At 45.9% G+C, this 11,740-nt stretch overlaps 1 protein-coding gene across 1 annotated transcript in view; it reads left to right on the forward strand.

The window, feature by feature from the left end:
- The window catches only part of TRMT11 (tRNA methyltransferase 11), a 285,703-nt gene extending 275,263 nt beyond the window's left edge, over positions 1 to 10,440 (forward strand). Inside the window, exon 13 of the mRNA XM_085611819.1 lies at positions 9,880 to 10,440. Coding sequence (XP_085467945.1) covers positions 9,880 to 10,011 — 132 coding nt within the window. The 3' untranslated portion in view covers positions 10,012 to 10,440. The remainder of the gene's footprint in view (positions 1 to 9,879) is intronic.
- The last annotated feature ends 1,300 nt before the right edge of the window (positions 10,441 to 11,740 follow it).

An 11,740-nucleotide genomic window follows, 5' to 3' on the forward strand; every position in this document is an offset into this window, starting at 1 on the left:
AACGGAGGGGACGTAACTTTAGGATCAGTAAACTGAGTTACAATTTAAAAAATCACCCTCCCATCATTCTCAGCCTCCCTGATACAATGTGTATAGAAGGTGCTGCAAGTCCTCTTCAGGTTACTATGATAAACCTTCAGGGCCAATTTATAATTGGCTTTGTCGGCGTCCAGATACTCATGCTGCCACACTCTTTCTAACTTCTTGCATACTGCTCATTCCTGACTTAATTCTTGCGAGAACCAGCAAGCTGATATTGTTAGTTTTTTTAGCTTTTCTTGATGCTGAGATGGGGCTACAAGATCAGCCACCTTCCTGTGCCATGAGCTTATTGCCATGTCCCCTTCCATTACAGAGTCGGGGATCATGGGTTTAGAGTCCAGCAGGGTGTTCCTTAACACGTCTCAAATTACTTAATTGATGACATAATCCAAGCTTCTTTTGTACACATTACTCTATCAACTAGTATGGCATTAAAGGTTTGAAAGTAAGTACAAAAAAGCTCAGAATGATATGAAGCATCATTAATGCCATCACAGATACAACTCACTTTGGTGTAGCAAATGTGTTATTTGCAGCATTGTCCCTGTACCATGCACTTCATGTGTTGCCAATATCACTTTAACAATCAACCACAGATAGACCCTACTGCACATGGTGTCATATCTGTATACAACTGTTCAGATACTCGACTTCTGTTTTGTAATAACTAATGCCCTACTATGGACAGCTTAATCTGTATCAAACCCTTAACAGTTACCGAACCTATAATGAGAAATTAAGTGGAGATGATTAGAAAAGTTAGAACTGTAAACAGTTTACTCTAAGGAGAGAGTTTTCTCTGTGCCGCACTGTTTGTAAATGGCATAACTCTCATGAGAAATACACAAAAGATTATTAAAAAGTATCTACTAAGAACAGTGTACACTCTATGCCAAACTTGTCCAGAGAGACACTACTCATTAAAAAATACCCGTCGTCTGCATTTCTGTGATTTTTTTTCAAATGTAAAGTAATATTTTAATACCATACTGAAAGCCAACACCTCACCACGCATTGCCGTCGGCCGTGTGCAGCAGAGGATTGGCCACAGCCGTGAACCCCCCCCACACAGGCAGTCAACCTAACGCTGAGCTCGTGGACACCAACCCCCCCCCCCCCCCCCCCCCAAATGCAGCCAACACCACTCTGTGCACAGCCTTTCTTCATGGGCGGTGTAGGTTTGACTGCAGGGCCTGGCTTGAAGCCAGGCCCTGCGTCCAACTCCCCACAAGCAGGCAACCCCATGCTTTGCATGATGTTGGATAATGGATGCTGTGCTGTTAGCCACAGGGCCTGCGTCCAATTCCTCGCAGCCAGCCAACCCCATGCTGGGCACCACCTTTGACTGTGCGCAGTGGGTAGTTGTGCACAGGGTATGTGGCCAGTCCCCGAGTATGCTGCCAACCCCATACTGCTCACAGCCTTTGGTGTGCGCAGCATAGGTTTGACCTTCTGGTCCTGGGGACCCCATCCTCTGTGGTCAAAACATATATATTAAGGAGAGGAAGGCAAGCAGCACTCCTCCCTGACCCTTAATTGTCCCAGGGAAACCCATCCCCAGGGCCAGTTTCACTAAAAAGGGGAGCAGGGGTGCTAGGCCTCCCTTCCCAAGCCTTAAAAGGCCTTGGGGACCCCATCCCCCAGGGCGAAATACAAATTAATGGGGAGGGACTGCATAGCTTCCCTCCCTGAGGCTTATTAGGCCCAGGGAAACCTATCCCTGGGGGATATTTAATTAAAAAAAGGGAAGGGCGCCAAGCAGCCTTATTAGGCCCCTGGACCCCATGCCCCTGGGCTGTGTGTTTTTCTTTAAAGGGTCGGTCCATGTGCTCCCCGAGTCTGATTTGGCCACAAGGGTGCCATTCCCTGGGCCAAACCAATAAAAAAAGGGGCGGGCCGAGCAAGGCCATTCCCTGCGCCTTCCTCGGCTCCGGGGACCCCATCCTCAGGCCAAAATTGAGGGGGCATGCAGATCCCCTCCCTGAGCATTATTAGGCCCCACGGACCCCAGCCCCAGGGCCAAATATAATAGCAAAAGGGGACTGGAATGCATGGCCTCCTCCCAGAGCCTTCATAGACCCCAGAGACCCTAACCCCCGGGCGAGAGGTGGGCACCCACAGAGTACATGTTGGGGCTGCGGTGGAAGCACTAAAGCCCCCGCTGCTGCTTCCGGCTTCTCGCATGGTCAGGAGGCAGCATTGCCCCCGTCCGGAGGGAGAAGCTATTTGTGCTTTCTCCCTCTGTGCAGGAGCAATATCAGTTCTGTTTCCCTGCCGGCATTAGTGGGGTAGGGAAACAGAACACAAGTCTACTCTCAGCCAACAGGAGCATTTTTAATTCTCCTGCTGGCTGGGAGCACACTTAATGTTTGCTCCCGTTTAGCAGGTGATTTAAAAAAGGCGCTAATACATTTACCAGTCCGTGTTATTGTGGGCAGGGAAACTACTATGTCCCGGGTGTGGACTCCCAGAGCCACAGTAAGTGAGCTGGCCCTTGAGGATGGGGTCCCAGGGGCCTTTAAAATCTCAGGGAGGAGGGCCGTGCGGTCCTCCTCCCTTTTATTTAAAGTAACGGCCCTGGGAGACTGGGCCCCCAGTGTCTTTTTAAGGCCAGAGGAGGAGAGTTGTGCAGACCCCCCTCCTCTTTTATTTACATTTTGGCCTGGGGATGGGGTACCCAGGGCCCAAGTAGGCCCTGAACGGAGTATGAGCACGCCCTCCCTGTATTTCGATACTTGTCCCCGGGGTTGTTGTCCACAGCCTTTAGAAGCTCGGGGAGGGGAGCCGCGTAGCTCCTCTCCCCTTTTTTATGAATTTGGCCACGGGGATGGGGTCCGCGGGGCCATCATTGCCTCTGGGAGGGGGGCTGCACCCCCAGTCTCCTTCATTAATCTACGCTGCCCTGGGGCCCAAAATTAGCCAGGGAGGACGGCTCTACTCAAGCCCACCTCCCCATATATATATTATGAGAATGGCGAGCTTCAGTTTTTTTATTTTTACTGCAATCCAGCAAGGCTACCATGGGATCACAGCAAAAAAAAGGTTTCCCCCACAGAGCCTCGGGAGGCAGGGAATCCCTACCCTGCACCCTTACATTATTATTTATTTTTTATAATTTCAGGACAGGGCACCAAGTGCCCAAGTCCTGTAATGGCTCCCAGAAGCATTTTTCTCATGTTGCTGGCTGCCAACCAGCTCTCGCTCCTATGGGAGTCTGACTCCTGCTGCAGGGTGGTGGCCCAAGGGGAAAAAAAAAGCTCCCTGGGCCAATCAGAATTTTTGAATTGTCGCTCCTGCAAGACTCACTGGAGTCTCTTAGACTCAACCGTCCAGATACCCAAATATTTTTTAACCTTACTTTCCTAAAACTACTGAACTGATCTACACCAAATCACAAGAAATACAATCTGCAGACTAAAATCTAGCTTCCTGCCAAATTTGAGGTAATTCCATTCAGCAGTTTTTGCTGTAGCCCTGCCTAAAGCAGTCTATGGAAAATGCTTGGGTATTTTGCTTTTTGAGACTGCCCTTTTTTTCTCTATCCCACTTAAGAATTACCCCGAAACGTTCCATGCACAAACTAGTCAAAAACTAGGACCTTTTTGGAAAGTTTTTGTGAGAGTCGTCAAATGGGGCCAAAGATTTTAGCAACACAAAACATGCTTTTCTTATGGAACAGCAGACCTAACTATACCTATCCAGTGGTGACAGCCACTAAGTTATGTATATATGTATAAATATATTAGAGTGGTAGTAGCAATTCTGCATTTATAGGTAGGGTCACTAGAAATAGAGATTTCTTTTGATTTTTGTCCCATAATAACTCTGCACCCGTTTGACGTAATCCGCAAAACTTTGCAGACTTGTTGCACCCTTTTCATTGTCGGAGAACTAAAAATTTCCCTGCGTTTGGTCAAGGGGGTTCAAAATAAATAGGGGGTCCCAAAACAGCCTTGAAATCCATACATTTTACATAGACCTTTGTATTTCGTAGTAGTATTGTGCTACAAGATATCACTAAGTTAGATATTCGGGTTTGTAGATGATTCTTTCTGGTACTGCAGGTAAGTAGAGTACATATTTTTTAGGTTATAAGGTTTTTCAACTTAGTGATATTTTTTAGCCAAATACTACTAAAAGTAGCAGGAAGCCCAAAAAATAAACTAGACTGCATATGTAAAGTTTCAGATTTACTACATGAACAACTGAAAGACCCATTTATGATCACATGCTAAAGGAAACCTATAAACAAATACATAACCAATAGAATACATCTTACTCTCCATACATTTTCTTTGCATGTTCTCTGGCTCACAAAATAAAACTGGCCCAACAAGCCTAACACAAAACATCATTCTTAAACACCTCTGTGCAACCAAATGAAAAATTGACCTAGCAGTGAGCCAACCAAATTACTATTAGGAGGTCATGATAAATGGCCACTAGAAACCAAATAATCTCAATGTTTTAAAACAATAATAATGATTGGTTTTCATTCACTGTGGGCTTCATCTGTAGAACAGTCCAATTAAATGTAGCAAGGAAGCCCAAAGAATAAAGTAGACTGCATATGTAGAGTTTCAGATTTACTACATGAACTGAAAGGTCACATGTTAATGGAAACCTATAAACAAATACATGATAAATAGAATAATTAAGTGGAATTTCCATTAATTTTGTATAACTACTGCGGTACATGGATGTAAAGTTATTTAAAAATATATTTAAAAATATAAATACATTTCCCTACGTATTACCATTTTAATAAAGTGGCAATATGTAGGGACCTACTACTTATCTATATATAAAGCCCTAACACTGAACACAGCCAAATTGTATATATGACCTTTTCTTCTCTAAAAATAGCCATTTCTCAATTATATACTGGCCTGTCATCGCCATGTACCTTGGTGTACTGCAAAGTTAGCTCTGTATATCATGGCCCAAAATATAACTATTGTGTTACAGCAAACAAATGATGGACGGAATGCTGACAATGCAAACATTCTCCCCCAGTCAAAAGATCTGGGTTAAATCCATCGTTCTTTTGCCCACTATGCCACCCCAGTTTGGACCCACCCGTATGCAAATCAGTCTTGACCCTGTGCCCCATGGGAACAGTCCAGACCGAATTGCCAGGCCAGGTCCTTCCTGGACCAGAAACAAGTATCCTGGGACTGGTTTCAGGGTATGCCACCCTTCTTCAGCCAGGCTAGCGTGAATCCAGTGGCACAGTGAGCAGGAGACCCACGTCTGGGCACACCCATCCCACTTAGGGTAAAAAGTTTTACAGCAAACAAATGATGGACGGAATGCTGACAATGCAAACATTTTCTCCCTGTCAAAAGATATGGGTTAAATCCATTGGTCTTTTGGCAGGTTTTTGGCATAGGATAAGACGAGATCTGTGTTGGCAAAGATTCCCAGGTACATGAATGCCTCTGTGATTACTTGAATTGCATAGCCCTTTGGGAGCGTGGGTACAGCTCCGCTTAGTATGAATATTTGTGATTTCCCCAAGTTGATCGTATATCCTGATACTCTGCCAAAACTTTCAATTATGTTAATGACTCTGACTAGGGAATGTCTGGGCTCTGCAAGGTAGATGAAAACGACGTCCGCATTGAGTGGTATTCTGTCCTCCCACTGTGGGGCCCATCTCAACCCCGGCAGTACGGGATCCACTCGTATCCAAGTAACGAGCGGTTCCAGAACCAGGGCAAAAAGGAGCCGGAAGAGTGGGCAGCCCTGACGGGTGCCACGCTGCAATGGAAAGGTTTGAGAGGTTTCTCCATTCACTGCTACCTGCGCGAGGGTCTCCCGAGTATAGGAGGCGTATGCAGCCAAGGAACCGTGGCCCAAACCCCAATTTAACCAGTGCAAGTTTCCTATAGCAGTGGAGATAGAGACAGAGCTTTGACCATTATATTTTGGGTCATTGACTGCACACTTCCCTTACCAAGTACGGAAATTGGAACCTTGACGTTCTGCATCATGCTAGACAGCTGCTTTGCATCCGCCTTGAAGGGAGAAGCAGAATGACTGCTGAGAGGGGACATATAGAGGTATCTCTACATGAAGGAAAGGGTGTCCAGAGGGAGGAGGGCTTCAAAGAGCTGTGTAGGAGGAAAGGAACAGTTTCTGACTGCAACTCAGGGAAGGATCTGCACTGCTAGGCTGTGTAGTGAGTTCGTGTGACCATGGTTCTTCGGCAGCGTGGCTACAGTCAAGTGACTCGCTCACAAAATCTGTGCTTGCTTGTGAGTGCCCAGGCTGTCTCTGTCCCATAATCAGAGAGCTACCATGAGGTGAAGAACCAGGACTACTGAAGCTAGACTTACAAAGAATAGCCTCTGGTGGCTCTGCACTGTGGAAGTGGAACTTCTTTTGGCACTTTCATCAGATGGAGCACCTGTGACAGCCTGCTAGTAGGAAAAAATCAAACACTGTCAGTGGTTTCTTGTTGCAGACCCTCAACTAGGGTCACTGTTGAGATGAATGGTGGGCTCTTGTTTGGGTGGTGAATTTGTGGCAGAGCCTGAGGAAGTTCCAACAACGAAGATTTCCTTTCCTGCAGCACCTTCACTGAACTGTACCCGCATGACCCCGCCTCTTCAGGACTGGAGGTACATGGCTGCGCATTACTGGGCTAAAGTCAGCAGGCGTAGGGGTCAGTATGCACTGGTGCGCATCAATTTCTGAGTCTCTACCCCATACAACCTCCCTGAAAAAGTTTTGGACTGCTCCACTTTGCTACCGTGAGGGTCAAGTGCTCACAGAGTGTACTCTTCTCAATTGCGCGTACAGTGGTAATGTAAAGCCCCAGCACATCAGTGGCAAAAGACTCTTTGTTGCAGTCAGTGCCCTGAAATCACTGACTGCCCCCAGTTGTGTGGACTTTTTCTTGTAAGTGTATTTGTATTTTAATACCCTTTTGGGGTTTACTCACTCCCCTCTGTAAACAATTGATCATTTTACAACCTGGGGTTTTATTCTCTGGCACTATAAGTAATCCCCGTCTTTGGGCCATTTGGAATGCAGTAGCATGCTTCAGCTACATTCTCGAACAGTGTGTTTAGCTTCTGGCCAGGTGGCGGGTGGATTGATCAATTCCATTGCAGCTTCCTGTTAATTTCTGTACATGTTTTCTACAGTAAAACTGCGCACAATTATTTTGTACCTGGCTGTGTACATTGAAAGAACTGGCTGATACTCTTGTAGTGTTTGAATTTATACTGCAGACCTTTGAGGCTGTCTATGAAATTGGAAATGTTGGCAAAAAGTGAGCGTTTGTATCAAAAAATGTAATGTTAGTTCTTGCCAACAAGAAAGGGGTATACATTGAATAACTTTCAGGACATTGCTTGAGACAATTTTAGGTGAATCTATATAGCTTGGTCAGATGCCCAGAGACACAAGCTCTGCCCGGAATTAACAGGTCTGCGATGATCTCACACGCTCGACCTCACCTTACTCACATCCCCACCATCCCCAACAGATACAAGATCCTGAGAAAAGACCGCCGAGGAGGACGGATAGCCAACTGCACCAACACACTCGCCAACCTCCAGAACTCCACAAGACGACACAACAAGAAAGCTAACTGGTTCACCACGGCACTCCAAGAATCCAAGCACTCCTGGCGACAACTGGAAAAGGCATGGAGAAACAGCAAAACACCGGAAGCACGGTCCGCCTACACAACAGCCACCACGGCACACCACCAACTTATCAAATCCACAAAGAAAAACTTCCTCCATGACAGAATCCTCTCCAACGTCCACAACTCTAAGGAACTCTTTGCCATCATACAGGAATTTGCCAAACCCAACAGCAAAACAACTGATGTTGTCCCTCCCACTCTAGACCTCTGCAACAGACTCAGCTCCTTCTTTCATCTCAAGATCAAGATGCTCTACGACAACTTCGACGACCAAGACCTCTGCACTGCCCCAGTGCCCACCCATAACGATGCCACCCAACAGACCCTTCTTACCTGGATCCCACTCACGACAAAAGACTCCCTAAAGACCATGAAGAGCATTCACTCTGGAGCACCTTCTGAACCCTGCCCGCCGCACAGCTTTCACAGGGCCACCACTGCCATCCCACTCGAGCTACGTCAAACAATCAACTGCTCCCTCGAGACCGCCACATTACCCGACAACTGGAAGAGCGCCGAATTCAACCCCCTCCTAAAGAAGCCCTCCACAGAACTTCAGGTCCATCTCGCTGCTCCCTTCTGCAGCCAAGGTCATTGAAAAGGCCGTCAATACCCTGCTAGCACTCTTTATCGAAACCAACAACGTCCTAGACACCTCTCAATCTGGATTCCCCTGCAACCACAGCACTGAGACCGCCCTCTTTGCCGCCACAGACGACAACCGCACCCTCCTCATCCAAAGCCAAATGGCAGCCCTCATCCTCCCGTACCTATCAGCAGCCTTCGACACCGTCTCCCACCGCACACTAGCCACTAGACTCCATGACGCCAGCTTCTAAGGAAAGGCCCTAGATTGACAACGATCATTACTCACAGGTAGAACACAAATTATAAGACTCCCGCCCTCACCCCTCAGAACCGACAGAGATCAGATGCGGAGTACCCCAAGGATCCTTCCTCAGCCCCACTTTCTTCAACTTCTACATGGCCCCCCTCGCGACCATTGTCAGAAACCATGAGCTCAACATTGTCTCCTACACCGATGACACCCAGCTCATCCTCTCACTCAGCAAGGAACCCGATATCATCAGGCACAATTTCCGGCAAGGGATGAAAGCCGTCCCAACCTGGATGAGGAGTTGCTGCCTGAAACTCAACTCAGAGAAAACAGCAGTCCTCATCCTCGCCTCCACCCCCTCCGCATGGGACGGCACCTGGTGGCCTCCTGCCCTCAGAAACCCACCCACCCCGACAGACCACGCACACAACCTTGACATCATACTAGACTCATCACTTACCACGAATCGCCAGATCAACGCCGTCTCCTCCCCATGCTTCAACACCCTCTGCATCTCTTTTCATGCCCCCAAGAGAAACCTCCGCTCAGCCGACCTCTCCCTAGCCACCGTCCCATGCTTCTACAGGACCAGAGCAGGTGGAAGGCCCTTCTCCTACCTTGCAGCCAAGACCTAGAACAATCTCCCCCCTTCACCTCCGGCGAAGCCCGATACTGCACCAATTCAGGAAGGACCTCAAAACCTGGCTCTTCGAATGACCCCAACGGAGCTGCCCCCCCCTCCCCAGTGCCTTGAGACCCTGACGGGTTAGTAGTGCACTTAACAAATCCATGATTTATTTATTGATTTGTTTTCATTCTTAAAACTAGAAGAATGGAATGCGAGGCCAGCTGGTTAAGGGGAATCTATTGCAGTAAAGCAGAATGGAATGCGAGGTCAGCTGGTTAAGGTGAATCTATTGCAAGGGCAAAGCTTCTCTTAATTGAAATAACATTTTCGTGTTTTGGGTAATTCATGTACAACAGGTACTCTAGCTCCTACTAGGTTAAGAATGTGTTCTCTAACCATATAATGTAAAATAAGAATTGATAAATAAAACACCTGTTGAACATTTCCTCCTCATTCAATATTTCTTCTGCTTGACATTCCTGTGACAAAGATAATAAACACTGTTACTGAAGCGTTCAAACTTCAAACATAATAGTATCGCAGATAAGTGGTGTTTTGTGTTTTTGTTAAAAAAAGGAACCCAAGTAGTTATGTTTCACTAAAGCTTGTTTTATGTAACGGAATATCGCACAGCAGTTTTGATCGTTTATTTTCTTACAAAATGCTTTAATATTGAGATTGTAATATTTTTGTTTATATTACATGCAGGATGAAGACCAGCATGCCCACCTCACGGATTACCAATACCAGCAATATAAAGGTCACAACTCATTCCGGGAGAAGTATTTCAGTGGTGTAACTAAGAGGATCGCGAAAGAAGAGCGAGAAAACCACACCTAAGCAAATGAATAACTGGAGTTTCATAAATTCTCTAAAGAGACTGTTTCGCCATTGAACTGAATGCTGCAGACAGAAATCGTTTACGTCCAGAGGGAGAATCGCCAAAGCCACCACTAAACCTATGGAAACTGTTACTAATCAAGAGCATACATCCCAAACAGACATTATACATCAGGGAAGGAGAGGAACTGTGATTCCATCCCATTTGAAATAGCACATCATCTCATTTAGCTGTATTCCTTTTTCTTGGTCTCGCAGGCCGCTGTGATAACATTTACTGTATTGAGATAGCATTTGGTCAACGACTTGCCCCACTTTTCAAATCTTAAAAATAGCTGGACCAAAAAAGAAACTCGCTTCGCAGGACAGCTTGTTTTTTACTCTTTTGTTCATAAACTATTTTATTGTAAATAAATCTTTTGAGTTTTACTTAGGTGTTTAACTGCGGTGTCTGCTGTTTACTTTCATAACGGAAGTAGCCTTGTTTGCTTTTTTAAGCGGCCAAAACTCTGGAATGTTCGGACCCGTGTGATGGCGACTAAGCCTTGCTCATTTGGGAAATGGCGTTCATTTATTTGGGTTTGTAAGTGATACGCGTTAAACCAGGCTAGTTTGCTGTGAGTCCTTACAACTGAATTACATGCACAATTGACCCTTTGGTTTGCCCTGGGATAAATGTGCAAAGCCTGTCGGTCTGGAAAAGGTTTGTGGGGAGGTTATTAGACCCACTAAACCAGTCTGCATCTGAAATTCATCAGTACTTTGAATTTCCCTTAGCATTCCTGAATCCTGACTTCAGGGCAAGCCAACTTGCTACAGAGTTTTGTACAGAAAATACCGTATCATTTTATGAGGTTAGAAACGAGGAAACGTGCACCGAGTGCTGCACAACACCTTCGAGCCAGATTCGAATCTTGAAGGTTAAGTTACACTTTTTTTTAAAACTTTGAAATTAGCAGTATAGTGATAAGAGCACAATATATGTATATAAAACGAAAACAAAATAGGGGATCCCTCTCCCATATCGCCAATAAACAAGGAAAACAAGCAATTCCCCCAGGGCCTGGGCATTCTGTTGGTATTTAGTGATGGCTGGAAAACTTTTTACAATGTCATTGGCCAGTAGCTAACCATTCATGGTCTCGAAATTACTTCCAAATTGTGGGGGTGGGGTGGGAGGGAACTAAACTGGCAAGACGTTACAACGTGTCTGTTTTACCTCTTTCTGGTCCGTCCCTTCAGGGTAGTTACCCCCCATCCCGCCATTCCTGGCGAAACTAAATACCAGGCAGGTTGATCATGTAAAGGGGAAAGCTGCCTTAAGTTCAGATTTCTAACAGGGTCTCAACCCTAAACAACTCAGCATTTCAACAGAGATTTTACCAGCTTGAAGGCTTTCAATTTTAATGTTACAAGGGCCAAACATCATAACCTTAATGTTTGGACAGTAGTCCTTAGTCACATACTGGCACATGCATCAAAGCTTTTTGCGATCGCAAACTGTGCTATTCGTAAAAATCGGCCGTTTGTGATCGCAAAATTAGCTTTTGCAATCCATTAAGAGTCAAGGCCCTCGCAATTTGAGAATTCACAATTAATTGCGAGTTCTCAAATTGCGATTGCATTTAAGGAATCGCATTTTGCGATTCCTTAAATGCAATGCAAGAACCACTTTGAAGTGGCGATTTCGCTACTAGGGGGCGCAAATTACCATGAAGTTGAACTTCAT

This window comes from Triturus cristatus, chromosome 6, assembly GCF_964204655.1.
Source record: "Triturus cristatus chromosome 6, aTriCri1.1, whole genome shotgun sequence".
Lineage (NCBI taxonomy): Eukaryota > Metazoa > Chordata > Amphibia > Caudata > Salamandridae > Triturus > Triturus cristatus.